Source organism: Aricia agestis, chromosome 15 (genome assembly GCF_905147365.1).
Source record: "Aricia agestis chromosome 15, ilAriAges1.1, whole genome shotgun sequence".
In the NCBI taxonomy this organism is placed as follows: Eukaryota; Metazoa; Arthropoda; class Insecta; order Lepidoptera; family Lycaenidae; genus Aricia; species Aricia agestis.
In genome coordinates, this window is record NC_056420.1 from 9,249,617 (window position 1) to 9,265,896 (window position 16,280).

The 16,280-nt window shown below is 37.1% G+C and overlaps 1 protein-coding gene across 7 annotated transcripts in view; it reads left to right on the forward strand.

Annotated features, from left to right (window-relative positions):
- Positions 1–9,357: 9,357 nt before the first annotated feature.
- LOC121734140 (dynein heavy chain, cytoplasmic) overlaps positions 9,358–16,280 on the forward strand; it is a 67,331-nt gene continuing 60,408 nt past the window's right edge. For all 7 annotated transcript variants that reach the window (XM_042124567.1, XM_042124566.1, XM_042124570.1 and 4 more), the window contains exons 1-11: positions 9,358–9,685; positions 9,917–9,987; positions 10,063–10,265; positions 10,517–10,654; positions 10,978–11,209; positions 11,750–11,922; positions 12,460–12,580; positions 12,753–12,874; positions 13,891–14,032; positions 15,152–15,362; positions 15,767–15,966. In XM_042124567.1, the coding sequence (XP_041980501.1) occupies positions 9,445–9,685; positions 9,917–9,987; positions 10,063–10,265; positions 10,517–10,654; positions 10,978–11,209; positions 11,750–11,922; positions 12,460–12,580; positions 12,753–12,874; positions 13,891–14,032; positions 15,152–15,362; positions 15,767–15,966 (1,854 nt within the window). In that variant the 5' untranslated portion in view covers positions 9,358–9,444. The remainder of the gene's footprint in view (positions 9,686–9,916; positions 9,988–10,062; positions 10,266–10,516; positions 10,655–10,977; positions 11,210–11,749; positions 11,923–12,459; positions 12,581–12,752; positions 12,875–13,890; positions 14,033–15,151; positions 15,363–15,766; positions 15,967–16,280) is intronic.

The following is a 16,280-nucleotide window of genomic DNA, read 5'->3' on the forward strand; positions in this document are numbered from 1 at the left end:
GAGAACAATGCTGGGAACTCAAAAAAATCCGTCTTCATACTCATACAAATTACCGACCCGGGCATCCGTATGGGTATGAACACGGCATTTTTTTTGAGTTCCCAGCATTGTTCTCATAGAAAAAGTTGTTCATTTTGACGGGCTCATTTGATGGTTTCAAGGATAACGGTGTTTACACTAACACACTGTATAGAAAAATATTTACTAAGGCTCAACTCACACTTGGGCAGATTCGAAGCGAAGCGTCACGTTTTATACCAAATCATATTCATCTCTATTATTATATTATTGAAGCTAACTTAGAAGTAAGAAGTACCAACCATAATTGGAAAGTTAAGTGAATCCCAAAGTTATCAGACACCAACGAGAGTACCATACAATAAATTTGCGCGAGGATTCAATAAGTTAAAGTCGCACAATCGTATGAAATAATGTTCTCGTTACAAAGTTCCGCAAAGCCCAAAGCGCGGGGACAAAGTTATCCCGAAATCATATTAAAGTACTCCCACCATATTTCAACTGAAACAAGAAAACGAGAATCCGACCTCAATATGTGCTCAAGGTGTCGGTACTAGGGCGGAGTTAAAGCAGCCAAGTTTCCGAACGCCCCCGGGGCCGATCTAACTTCTCCGTTGCAATAAATAAGGATTTTAGCGACAAATTACCACCCAAAAGTGTCTTACCCTTTTCGGGGAAACTTCACAACTACAGAAAATAGAATACTTAACCAAATCGCTGCTATACCAACGTGGGGTCACATTGCCACATTTATTTTATGTGACCTTTTACCTTTTGAATATGTATAATAGATAATGTTTTATTTTAATAATACAAAAGGACATCTTTAGATGCCAGAATACTTGTACAATCATTCTTCGTTTTTAATGTAACTTTGTTCCTTATTCGATGTAGTCCGTTTGCTATTTTTCTGTTTGATAGAAAACTGACTGAATTGAACTACGAAAAAATCTGTATTATGTTGTAATGAGTTCAAATATAGGTACTATGATGATACTACTCTTAACTCTTACCCTTGTGTGCTTCTTAAATTATTATGTTTGCATGTCTCTGCCTAGTGTATTGGAATTTGGAATTGTCACATACAAGGAAATCAGACATTGAATAGTCGCGTTAATAATATGTTTATTAGTAAGGGGGGATTACAATCTTCAAGGTCTCAAATAATAATCCGCAAACGTGCTCTATAGAAATAAATAAAACCGTAACCGGTTTACGGATGAATGGATCCGAAGGGAGCCCACATATTCCAACTAGTAAGCAAAAATGTTTCCGGCGGAGTATAGGAAGTTTATTTACGATTAGCCAACATCCAACTCAATTATTTACAGACGAAATACTTCGTCAACATCAATTAGACGTCCAAAATAAACAAAACTTTAGAGTCAAGATTCAATTAAGCCCACGAGTAAGGACGTCCAAAATTAAGGATATTTTGGCAGATTGTCTCGATCTCGATTTCATATTCAAGAGCAGCAGCCTTTTTCCCGGAAATACGATTTTCATATACGATTCAGAGTATTTAAAGTTTGCATCAATCTATAGTTCCGGAAGCTACTTTGGATAATAATTATCAAAGAATGTGCGCAGCACATTTTGTCTAAAAATATTTCACACATTTTTCGAAATCGCCATCTAGGTAACTTCGCTTTCTAACATATTAATAGATTTTGACTCAATATCCAGGACTCCAGGAGGAGGAGAGAACTCTAGTAAAACTTATCACGAATAATAAAATACATACAAACAGTTCTAAAACTATTCAGTTGGCATTGATGATACTATTCCTGTGTGTTCATGTCACCATACGATAATGCATGCTATTCCGTTGGGATACGGTGGGAAACTCTTTAAAGGATTAAAAATAGTAAGACTACCGTTATATATACCTATGTTTTTTGTTGACAGTGATGGATCAAGCGAAGCAGTGAAGTATAACTTGATCTAAAGTCCCTTTGAAGATTGAATATGGGTAAACCTGTGGGTATTGGAATGTATGAGAGAATTAAAATAAAAAGTGCGTTGTTTTAGTAAGATAGAGGTACATTAATGCCACATTGCTATGGTGTTGGGCAATATTTTTTCTACAGTTATAATTTTACAATTTTTATGACTTATAGGTATAACGAGGAAGTCCAGTTGAATGTTTAACAACATTCCTTTAGGACCACAGTCTTATCGCACGAGTCCCACATTCCCCAGTTGTCCTTTCCCGGTGCTGCTGGGGATGCATAAGCGCATTTTCTATTTAGAAAAAAAAGGACTATTGTTGGTTGGACTTGGGTAGGATAATTGGTTCTAAATTTCAAAAACATAAGAGGTACAAGTTTTTAGGAACATGCATGGCGAAGTTTGGAACTAATCAAACTGCTATTACATTCTATTTTTTTTTCTATTTTAATCCCTTTGATAAAATTTAAAAATAATTCCTTAGCGTATAGTAACTACTCAATATCCGTTGTCTTTATCTGTCAAGAGACGTTGCCAATATGCCCGACAAAGACAAGCAGACCTTGTATTGTAGTAAGTAAGAGGTAAAGTCTTTAGATAGGTATCGGACACGATTATTATTTAAAAAACCACACACAGTATATGCTGGTACTAGCAACCCGCCCCGGCTTCGCACGGGCATAAAATATATTATAGCCTATGTCACTCACTGAAGAAATTTTTAAATTAATATCCTCGTATTATTCATTACTACCCGTGGCCCGCATTTGTCGGTACCGCCACAAAAGCTACGTCCCGCAATTTTTAAATCTGTAATATGTTCATATGCTGTAAAGGGCTAAATAGATCTATATTAAATCAATAATATTTAAAGTATTTAATTGAATAAGGATTATTGTCGTATTGGTTAAAATCGCTTCGAAAATGACAAGAAATATTATTGTGGAATATCCAAAAGAGATATACATAATAATTAATATACCATCGCGGAGTTTTCTGTAGACCTTTTCATAGTGTACAATACTTAGTACATACATTATTTTGATAAATCTCGTAGAGCTCAGCCTGGTTTGCAATGTAGGCGGTACAAATGCAATTATTTACGACATCACATTAGAAACCCCAAAAATAATATTATTTCTCCACTATTTCATGAATGTTATTATACTTATAAACCTTCCTCTTTAATCACTCTATCTATTAAAGAAAACCGCATCAAAATCTGTTGCGTAGTTTTAAAGATTAAGCCCGGACGCACATTATCCGAATTTCTGATCAGAAAAATTCGGACGTCCCGCCCCGCTCATACATTTTGACACGCCAGAAATTTATTCTGATAGTACTCGTATGCGTGGTCTACAACTCTACAACAAAATGTATTCAGAACAGAGTGCGTTCCGGGGGGCGTCCGAATTTTTCTGATCAGAAATTTCAGATAATGTACGGCCGGGCTAAAGGGAATAAAGGGACATGAGGGAAAAAAACCGGCCAAGTGCGAGTTGAACTCACCCATGAAGGGTTCCGCAGCAGCAATAAGGTTTATTTTTATAAATTTTTTTTTTGATTGATTTTTATATTTCAGTTGATTTAATGAAACTTAAATTAAGGTTTACCATTTAAGAAGTAGGTAAGTACAAAAAAGAAACTACTTGCTAGATCTCGTTCATACCAATTTTCGTTAATAGTTTTTATAGTACAGGAAAAAGGTGGTAATGTTGCCTCTTCATTATTTTAATTTTAATGTTTTAACAACGCTATCTAATATAATTTTGGTGGAACGGGATGCTCGCGGTATGCTACTAATAATTTAGCACCGTACAAATTCAACAGAGGCTGTCAAGTTCGATTGTCATTTGATCGAGTTTAAACTTGCGACCGGCGAAACTTTAAGTGTGTGTGATTTTATTTCGATAGATGTTAAGAAACAGAAATATTTGGCTTTTGTGTTCAAACTTCAAACATCGGATACATCAAACTGTTCTCCTACGGAATTGAAAACGTACGGCTGTTTAAATATTAGCAATAATTGTAATTTGGCCCCCTCACATTGGTCGTAATGTGGCCCCGGGGGTCACATTACATGTAAGAGTGTTTATTTACGTAGAAGACGTAACCACGATGGAGAAGGCGCTGGTAGGAATGCCGTTTGACGCCAGAGAGACACTACAATATCCAGCAGCAATAATTAAAACTTTCGATTATCCTGCACGAGTTTTATTTATTCCCCAATAAGACATGTTTAAACAAATGAATAAGAAGTCACAAAATGTATTTTTAAGGTTTTTGACTCCTATATTTTTTAAATAATGCTTGATAAACAAAGTGGGGGGCCACATTGCCACCTTCTCCTATAGGTAATATACATCATTTTTTTTTTACTTATCATGCCCCTACTTTAGAAGTTAGAGGGGGGACACACATTTTACCACTTTGGAGGAGTCTCTCTCGCCAACTATTCAGGTTAGAAAAAAATTATACTTATTAGAAATACTTAAATGAAAAAAAAATTTGTTTCAGTCATGTAGGGACCCCTAAAATTTTTAATATTTTTTGCATTTTTGTATCAAAATCATAATGCGGTTCACAAACTATATGTTTCGATAGTATAGTTTCGGAGAAAAGTGGCTGTGACATACGGACGGACAGACAGACAGACAGACATGACGAATCTGTAAGTGTTCCGTTTTTTGCCATTTGGCTACGGAAACCTAAAAAACGCTCCAAATACCTCCTATTTTGAGCGTTTTGATCGTTTTAACATCAAAATATGGAACGCGGGGTTTGTTTTATACTATGTAGTCAATAGTGATAGTGAAGACTGAAGAACTATTACGAAAGTAATACAATGCCGTCAACTTTAATCACGATTTATCCAAGTAAAGGCGCGATAATATTTACGTGGACTCTCCGGGCGAGCACACCCGCGCGGCGCGCCTTGACGACACCCAATTCGCAACGTGCAGCAGAAATCGTAATATTTTATTTTCGCCATAACATTAAAACCAAACGTCCAATTTTAATCATTCAAAGACCAAATATTATCTACATTAACTGCACTTAGTAATGAAATAATTTATTTTGATAAGAATTAATGCCATGAGTAAAATAAAGGCATTTAAATGTAGTCCAAAAATATTTCAAGATTTTTTAATAAAAAAATGGTTATTGTGCCTCACTCAACATAGATAGGTATAGTGTGTCGCGGACCTTTTTGTAGATATTTAAAAGATCTACAATTACTTTTTAGGCAGCGTACGCGAAAAAAGTAACATTTCTAGTTGATTTTTTACACCTTGCTTCCGAAAATCCCAAATATCTTACGGAACCCTATTTTTTTCCAAAATAAAATTTAGCCTATGTTCAGCAGAATTAATGTAGGATTCCAATGGTAAAAGAATCTTTCAAATCGGTCCAGTAGTTTCGGAGCCTATTCAAGACAAACAAACAATAAAATCTTTCCTCTTTATAATAGTAGTGTAGAAGCACAATAGACATAATGCCCGTTGCAGACGATGCACAGTAGCTTACGCGAGTACTTGCGCAGGTACTTGCGCCAGCGTTCAAACGTAAAAAGATCACGCGAAGTAGCTTTGTATAGTGCCAGTGCATAGTAGGCAACCATGGACAAGCGTATGGTTTTGAATAAACTTTTTAAGTGCCTAATTCAAGAGCTAAATGGAGTGATAGCAGAGGAACTGATGCAGGAAATACAGAATTTAGAAAAAGGAAAACGATTGTGGGTGAGAAAATGGATTGCAAGAAGGAAATTACTTGGGGGGTCAAATTTATTAATGCGAGAACTAGCTTTGGAGGATGCAAAAGAATACCAGAAAATTATGCGTTTGACAATAGAAAATTTCAATTTTTTATTGAATAGAATCGGTGTCAGAATTCAGAAGATAGATACAATAATGAGAGAAGCAATTCCGGTCTATATGAAATTGCAAGTTACACTTGACTATCTGGCTACTGGAAATAGTCTTAGAAGCCTTCAAAAGTTTTATAGAATTTCCATGTAATCAATATCAAGTTTCCTTCCTGAAGTATTGGATGCCATTTATGATGGTTTATCGGAGTACCTAAACGTAAGTTTGCCATTAATTAGTTAAGAAAGGCAGGCAGTAAAGAAAGCTAAAAAATGGAGCCGCAGGCAAAAAACTTTTAAAAATATGTTCCTATTTTGTATTAAGTAACTTTTTATTGAAGGAAAAATTGTTATTCACAGGTCCCTACCACAGAAGCAGAATGGAACAAAATCGAGATGGGCTTTAGACACCGATGGCATTTTCCAGATTGTTATGGAGCGCTGGATGGCAAACACATCCAAATTAGAGCACCACCGCATTCTGGAAGTGATTTTTTCAATTATCATGAAACATTCAGTGTTATATTAATGGCATTAGTTGACTACGACTATTGTTTTTCTTACGTAAATATAGGAGCTAATGGAAGGTCTTCAGATGGTGGAGTCTACCAAAATTCTGCCTTGTGTCATGCACTAGAAAACGGTATGCTACCTCATGAAGGTTGTATTGTAGCAGACGATGCTTTTCCTTTAAAGCCATATCTGATGAAACCTTACTCACGTACACAGTTAACGACCGACAAAAAAGTATTTAATTACCGATTGTCAAGGGCCAGGAGAATAGTAGAGAATGCATTCGGCATAATTGTGAGTCGATTCAGAGTTTTTGAAAAACCAATATCCCTTCGCGTTGAAGTAGTCGAAAAGATAGTTCGTGCTGCCTGTACTTTACACAATTTTCTCAGTAAAACATCAGCAAGTGTCTACATGCCTCCTGGTTCAGTCGATTATAAAGATTTGGATAGAGGTTTAATCATCGCAGGATCATGGAGATCTGAAAAATTAAATTTACTTCGTAGTATTACGAACGAGAACGAAAATCCAACTAGAAAGGCAAAATTGATTCGTGACAAATACAAAGACTATTTTATGACCACTGGAGAGGTTGACTGGCAACTACGTATGATTTCGTAGCTATACTATAATTGATTAAAAATATAAATAAAATATAAAACATAAAGTTGTTATAGAAGTTTTATTTATTGAAAAAATATATTTGAAGGGTGTTAGGTGTAACAAAATCACCGACATATCCGAAAGGAAACTGAAGCTACTCATGAAACTACTACTACTCTACTAATGAAACCTGAACTGAAAAGAGACACCTTATTTCAGATAGTATGTAGATAATTTTGTTACACCGTGTATATTAACAAAATATAATTTTTGAAAAAAAAACAAAAGAGGTAGATACATTCGCAATTCTATGAGTCTTCATAGGCTTTTGCGATGACGTCATAGTTTTGTAGAACTACATACTCGTAGTTGTCAGAAGGTTGAGTGTCCTCTTCGGCATCGTTGTTAGAACAATCTATTGTACTCAAATCGTATTCACAACAAGTTTCCACAGGTTCACCGGAATATGCAGAGACAGTACAAGACGATGGTGGTGGGGAAAGCGGTGGTGCCGGAGACCAAGAACTTGATGAACTGAGGGGTGTAGAAATACGAGATCGACGCCGGACATCGTTTAGTCTGCATCTAGTTAAAATGGATTGAATTTGTTCCTGTGCAATTAATGCTTGACCCTCTGAAAGTTTTTTTAACTGTGCAGCGACAGAAGATCCAAAAATATCAAATTCGTTATCTTCAATCTTGTCATTTAAATTTTTCATGTCGGATATTATCGCAGTAATTTTATTTAGTTTTGATCTTTTCGCCTTTGGTGATTTCACTGGATTATTTTTATTCTCATCTGTGTTTGGTTCCATATTCAATGCAGGTTCACTTTCGTCTTGCAGGTTTTTATTCTGATTCTCCCAAATAATAAAAATAAGATTAATAAATAACATTGCAAATTGCAATAAATAAACACTAAAATTGCGAATGTTCGACAAGCGCCTAATAAGTTTACGAGTGGCAATTTTATCTTAAATACTAATTTAAGTACTATAATATGCTTACCAAATTATCCCAACATGGTGTCTTGCTTTCAATTTTTGTCATAATCTCATTCATATCATCGTACCACTTAACATTTGGGCGGTAAAGATCGTCAGTTCCCGCGCCGGAGCGATGTGAATTTTGTATTTTTTTCTTTTCTTGGTAGTAGGTTGATCTCAAAACTCTTATCTTGGCATTAATTTCTGAACTCCCGAAACCATCTATATTCATTTTTGTTTTAATGTCTTCAAGCGCAGCATCACGCATTTGTTTATTTTTATATGTTTCACTTTTAACATTCCATAAACACTCATGTTCTTTATACAGTTGTATAAACTTTGTTTTGTCTGAATTCCATTTATTCATTTTTAATTCACAAACTTAAAACATTAAGACTCAATAAAACAACCAACTCCCCAACAATCTAGTGGTAGGTTTCTACATCTTTACCAAAACAACAAACAGACTGAACTGGCGCTAGTACTGGCGCTAGTACTGGTCAACGCATGTTCAAACGATGACCAGTGAAGTAGCGCGGGGGTGAAGTAGACGGAGCGGGGGCAAATGAGTCGCACTTGCGCGAGGACCAAAGCGAGTGCTACTAAGCAACTTGCACTCGCACTTTCACTAAGCAAAATGCGTTCACACGATGAAAATATATGCTTAGTATTAGTACTTGCGCAAGCTACTGCGCATCGTCTGCAACGGGCTTAACGACCAGTAGTTCGACTGCAAAGAGACGGACAGGTTTCAATATCTGTCAAATTCGTCGGGTTTCACTAGGATTATGAACGGAATGTGTTATGTGCCTCGCGCTGGCTGATATAATTTATTTTTAAATATTTAAAATAAAGATTTCAAAATTGGATTCTGACAATTTTAATCACATGTGCCAAAACACAAACAACAATACGACCAAAGAGGAACACGTCCATCGAATATGTCATAGTTTTAAATTCGTAGGTAACAAGTTAACAACCCTAGCGACGATTTTCGTCATAATACGTCAAATTTAAAAATTTCAACATCAGTTCTAAGACGGCATACTCTATCATTCTGTCTACTCTGGTAGAAGTGTAGACTAGTGACTAGCCAGACAATAATATAAATCCGTGCACCGCGTCACAGTATAACAATATTAGATTGCTATACTGTGACCGCGTGGCCGCCGTGCACAGCGTGCGCCGCGGTGTAATCGCGCCTTAATTAGAAAAATGAAATAATGATATTATACCAAATAAAATATTAATTAGAAAAATAAAAAGACAAACGATATCTTTTACAACAATATTTAATTTTTCCCAACTTTTTAACTTGACGTGAGCGCCAGCTGATACCAGCTATATTGCCATGTTAAAAAAAAGACATATTTTAACAATAGCAACACTCATTTTATGCGTCATCAGTCGTCAAAATCTAACTGGAAAGTTGGGAACTCTTTCCAGTTTCGCGAATTATTAAATTCTCTATATTTATTTCAATAAGTCTTTTTTAATTTTAAAGCCAAAATGGGAGACTCCCTCGACGGGAGTGAAAACGCCCCGGAGGCGCAAAACGTATCCGTGGTTGATTTTCAAGACTTCGCAAATTACCTTCGCCGAGCTGCAACGGTACTTCTGCCGGAGGATGACATAGTTCCTCCGGCTCTAAATGCAGCTCTCGAAGACAAAGTGAACCAAGATTGCATAAGGAAATTCATCTCAGATCCCCAAGTGTCCTCTCTGTATGTGCAGCGGTTTTCGCTAAAAGGTAATCTACCCGAAATCGATTTTATGACGTCGCTTTACTTTACACTACTAGTATTCTGCAGTGTACAGCCATGCATTTCTTTTAAATTTCCTATAAATATTTTGTCAACAATATTATTTTTAGATGATTAAGAGAAATCATGGTACCATTTTGCAGTACAATAAGCCAATATCTCATAAAATTTTACTTACTACAAAAAAAATTGGTTTTATAACATTTTTTCTTTTGCAGAAGATGACAGTGAACAACCCACAGAAGGCGAGGAGGAGAAAGAAGCTGTTACCTATCAGATCAGCACTGAGGTATACATTTATTTTACTTAAAATAAAAAAAAAGTAGTCCGGCCGAAAACTTATATCTACATTTTATTATTTTAGGTTCACTTCACATCTCCCCGAGTGGCAGCTTTTGTGTGCATCAAGAGAGGGATTGTTATTGAAGCTGACAAGTCCATCCATAGTCAGCTCCGACTTATCAATCTGTCGGATGGCTCTCCCTATGAGACCCTTCATGCTTTCATCAGCAAGACTATGGCACCTTTCTTCAAAAGCTATGTGAAGGAAAGTGGAAGGGCTGACAGGTAATTAGAAAAAAAAAACTTAATCCTACATTCAATTTAAATTCACTGATATTAATGTAAAACAAAAATTTTAAACTTTATGAAATTAATCTGCCATAGTATAATTATAGACTTAATTCATCAAGCCCCATAGTCACCGGTGATTGAGACACAATAGAAATTCTATTGTGTCTTGTTTTTCCACGATCGACCAGTTAAATTAGGTGAAAATATAATTTTCACAAACTCACTAACTACTTTTATTCCCTCAGGGATGGTGACAAAATGGCTCCTTCTGTTGAGAAGAAAATTGCAGAGCTTGAAATGGGCCTGCTCCACCTTCAGCAGAATATTGACATTCCGGAGATCACCTTACCTGTTCATCCCCTTGTTGCTGCTGTCATCAAAAGGTAGAAAGAATGAATGAAGAAGATTCTGAAACAGTTGCTATCCAAAGTGTACATACATACCTAGACTACTATTTTATGAAACTTAGTTGTGGTTTTGTATTTCTCATTTAATCTTCTCGGTCTTCTATCACACTACATAATGACATTAATATCCATACCTCCATACTCACTAATATTATAAATGCGAAAGTGTGTCTGTTACCTCTTCACGCCCAAACCGTTGAACCGATTTTGACTGCAAACCGATAATGGTTTGCATAACAACAGCTGTACATATATTAATTTAAGTCAGGTTATGTTTTTAACTTTATATTATCTTATAGGGCTGCTGACGAGGGGCGAAAGCCTCGTGTGTCAGACTTTGGTGACAAAGTGGAAGACTCCACATTCCTCAATCAACTGCAGAATGGTGTCAATCGCTGGATCAAAGAAATACAAAAAGTGACCAAACTAGACCGAGACCCATCTAATGGTACTGCGCTGCAAGAAATCTCATTCTGGCTGAATCTTGAAAGGGCCTTACATCGCATCCAAGAGAAGAGAGAAAGCATTGAGGTATTGAAATAATGTTTGACAATCATATATTTTGTGAAGTATATACGTGGGAGAGCCGTACTTCGGCAGGAATGGGCCGGCTTGACCGGAGAAATACCATGTTCTTACAGAAAACCGGCCTGAAACAGAACGCTTGCGCTGTGTTTCGCCGAGTGAGTGAGTTTACCGGAGGCCCAATCCCCTACCCTAATCCCTTCCCTACCCTCCCCTTTTTTTTTTTTTTTTTAAAGAAGGCAGGTCACAGCCCTGACGTCACTGCGACCCATGAGGATCTATTGTGACTCCTTCGCACTAGTTACCCTCCCCTATTCCCTTCCCTTCCCATTCCTACCCTCCCCTATTACCCTATTCCCTCTTAAAAAGCCGGCAGCGATGGAAGTTGCTTTCCATCAGGTGACCCGTTTGCTCGTTTGCCCCCTTATTTCATAAAAAAAAAAGTACATACCTTTTAAGAGTTTTAACCTTTTTGCTGCAACCACATCAGCAAAAGACTTTACCAATAAAACATTCATGTTTCTATACATACACAATATATTTCAGGTTGCTCTTACCTTGGATATCCTCAAATATGGCAAGAGATTTCATGCAACGGTATCATTTGATACTGATACTGGGCTGAAACAAGCTTTGGCAACTGTATCGGATTACAACCCACTCATGAAAGACTTTCCCATCAATGATCTACTCAGCGCTACTGAACTGGAGCGAATACGGTAAATTTATTTAATAAATATACATATCATTTAATATAATGAAAATAAGATAATTCTCATATTTTCAATTTTGAATAAAGAAATCATAAAAATTGATATTTTTAGGGTTCTGTACCCAAAGGGTAAAAGCGGGACCCTATTACTAAGACTTTGTTGTCTGTCTATCTGTCTGTCTGTCGCCAGGCTGTAACTCAAGAACCGCTATAGCTAGACATCTGAAATTTTAACAGATTGTGTATATCTGTTGCCGCTATAACAACAAATACTAAAAACAAAATAATATTTAAGGGGGGCTCCCATACAACAAACATGATTTTTTGGCCTATTTTGCTCGATATCAATAATGGCAATTGGTAGGCACTTGAAATTTTCACAAAGACCTAAAACTATATTATTAATTAATTAATAATTAATAATAATACTTAAATAAAATAAAAACTAATTAACAATTTTTTCTGTATAATGGTACGGAACCCTTCGTGCGCGAGTCCGACTCGCACTTGGCCGATTATTTAACTTTTTTTTTTATTGTTACAGTTTGGCAGTCCAACAAATCTTCTCACATCTCCGAAAGATCCGGTCAACCAAATATCCTATACAACGAGGGTTGCGTCTGGTTGAAGCTATATCTCGCGATTTGGGACAACAACTTTTGAAGGTAATTTTACCTTTTTTTTTTTCATTTCTTTAACAAATGAAAATAAATAAATTTCAGACCATCAGTCTCTCTCTCTCTGCTCCATCAAACATATTACGGTGACGTATTTGATGGTTTTTATGTAGTATATTTTGCTGGTGATGATATTTTCTTAAACTTTAATTTTTTTTAGGTACTGGGCACAAGAAGGTTGATGCATATTCCATTTGATGATTTTGAGAAAGTAATGACCCAGTGCTTTGAGGTGTTCTCATGTTGGGATGACGAATATGAGAAACTCCAAGGCCTGTTGCGGTAAATATTATTATTTTAAAAATACTATGTGGTTAGGGTTGCCAGGCGTCCAGATAAAGCCGGATACAGTCAGGTTCTTTGATTGTGTGTACAGCCAAAATTAAGAGGAGTCCGGCTTTTGTAGACCTTTGAATCAATAACTTTATATGAAAATCCTACTAATTGTAGACAGTTTTACACCTAATAAAATTTCTAAGATTCTAAGTACTCGATAGCAGGACTTTTTTGTAAAAATGTACGGCCAAGTTAGCTGCTTTGTCCGGCTTTTCGGTTTAGCGACCTGGCAACCCTATATGTGGTGGTAGCTATAATTGTAGTAGCAAAAAATTGGTACAAGGTTAGCTTAGATTTTGAAAAAATTAAGTCAATAAAAAATACCTAAAATTAAGGAACTATGAACGTACAAAAGTAATATATCAAAATGAAGTAACGGAATGAATAGGCATGACAGTGCCTATTAATAAAAGTTAAAGGTCTACCAGGACCTGATGGCAAATTTGGATGGCAGATTTTCAGAATCAGCCGCTATAGGGACAAAAAAGGATCAAAATGTTTTTTTTTTTTATGAAATAAGGGGGCAAACAAGCAAACAGCTCATCTGATGGAAAGCAACTTCCGTTGCCCATGGACACTTGCAGCATCAGAAAAGCTGCAGGTATGTTGCCGGCCTTTTAAGAGGGAATAGGGGAGGGTAGGAAAGGAAATAGGAGAGGGAAGGGAAAAGGGTAGGGGATTGGGCCTCCGGTAAACTCACTCACTTGGCGAAACACAGCGCAAGCGCTGTTTCACGCCGGTTTTCTGTGAGCCCGTGGTGATTTCTCCGGTCGAGCCGGCCCATTCGTGCCGAATCATGGTTCTCCCATGTCAAATTATCCTGGTATTGCTAGAGTCAATTTCTTTTCTCACCTTTTGCCATCAGATCCTGGTAGACCTAAAACTTTTTTTAATGAGTTGTCTTTTTTTTAAATGATGGCATGACCCCTTTTTTTTTTAATTGGCATAGTAACCTTTCACAGAGATATAGTGAAGAAGAAGCGTGACGAGCACCTTAAGATGGTGTGGCGCGTGTCGCCGTCGCACAAGCGGCTGCAGGCGCGCATGGAGCACATGCGCCGCTTCCGACGACACCACGAGCAGCTGCGGACCGTCATGCTGAGAGTGAGTAGCTCACAAACAGTGTTGTCACATCTACCAACTTTATGGTAGATCTACCTATTTCACCGCCCTTCTACCTATCTACCAACTTCGGTATCAAATCTACCTATTTTTCGACATATCATTGTTCACGCACAAATAATAAACGTTACAGACTCCTCAGATACCATTTTGGTATAAATTGTACCAAAATGGTATCCAAGTCGTCTTGGTACAATACTTCCTTCAGCAATTATCATTTAAAAACAAAAACAGAACGCTACTACACGAGCTGCAGCTGCTCTGAGCCGTTCGCTCACTTTTGGAACGCAGATTAGTCTGTAAACGGTCCGAAACTTTACAAGAGTGGTGACAACAATACATTAATTGTTTTTTTCGCGAACCGGAACATTTAACATTTTGGAACGAAAAGGCGGATTTACACGGTTCAATCACATTGAAAGCAATTTTGTTAAAAACTAAGCAATAAAATATTTAATACGTAATAATTAATAATATTATGTACTTACTTAATACGTGTACACTGTACGTAGTACTTGCATTCCACAGAACACTAATACTCCTACCGGAGATTCAATATGTGACAATGCCATGAAAATAATGAATTTGAAAGCAATATTGAACAGAAATTGCTAAAAAATTTTTGCTGATATGAGGGTGGTAGATCTACCAATTTTTGGTTTCAACATCTACCTAATTCTACCAATTTTTGGCATGAAATCTACTGATTTTCTAAAATTAGGTGTGACAACACTGCTCACAAAGGACCTTTTTAGCCATTCGACTATTTGGACAGGCACTCAAATTGGAATAACTTACAACAGATGACATATATTTCAAATGCCTAATTTGTTGTAAAACGGTTAAATGGTGAGCCTGTGTGCCTGACAGTAACATTGTGGACAATGAATACCCGAGACCGGAACATTTACTAATTATAGCTAATGCAGCAATCAACTACTATAATAATTAGCAGTTGGTTGGAGCAAAATTTCTTTGGATATAAAAACAGTCTTTAGTACACCGATTACAGATTATTACTGTCGTCCTTTTTAGCAGTAAGTTATAAGAATTTCTAAATTATAATTTATTTTTATTATTGATATATTTTTAATCGTCTAGGTGCTGCGGCCCCGCGCCGCGCCGGCAGCCGACGCAGGCGCCGGCGAGCCGACCCAGCCTCACTCCCTGCCGATGGACGCCGCCGACGCTAACGCCATCGCGGAAGTCAACCTCGCGTACGAGAACGTGAAGGAGGTGGACTGTCTGGACATCTCGCGCGAGGGCTGCGACGCCTGGGAGGCGGCTGTACGGAGATATGAGGATAGAATTGGTGAATATTGCAACTTGTTTACAGCATAGATAATTTCATAAAAAACTTGCACCGAAGCGTGCGTTTCAGCACATTAACATGGATTTAAATCTTAGAAAAGCATTCTAGAGTAAGTACTTATTAAGGTCTTACTTGCTATAACTTATAAATAATAACTAGCAAGGCTTAAGGTTCGCTTGCACTAGTCTAAGTTGAAGTAACCCCCAATTAAATCAAGACAGATTCTTGCCTTTCCTAATATGACAAAGTTATAAAATATCACAGACTGGTGCAAGTAAACCTAAACAAACCTATCTTGTCGTTTCGTAAAACTTTTTTTGGATTATATTTAATTTTAATTATGGCTTATTTATTTACCTAAACACCCATCATTGGTTACTAATTTCAATTACGATCTCTTCTAGACCGCGTGGAGACTCGCATCACGGCCCACCTGCGTGATCAGCTCGGCACGGCGAAGAACGCGAACGAGATGTTCCGCATATTCTCGCGGTTCAACGCGCTGTTCGTCAGACCGCATATACGCGGCGCCATACGCGAGTACCAGACGCAACTCATACAACGCGTAAAGGACGATATTGAGGCGCTGCATGAGAAGTTCAAGGTCAGTAGAACTAAGATGCCAGTATAGTAGCATAAGTTACGAATAAAATACTGATACAGTGGAGTACTCGGCCACATCCTTGACATCAAACTTACTCAATTTAGAGTCAAGTTTAACGCGCTTGAATCATCACCCGCGTATGCAGCCTCATCAGGTGCTGCATTCTAATGCTACTAGTTATATTAAATGTGTGTATGAGGGAGTCCAAGTGATTACAACTTCCACTTTTATTCCTACATTGAAAGTTATTATATTAAGGATCTTTTCAACTTTTATTGTAACTCATTTTAGATGCCACTGAATGCTTTGTAAAA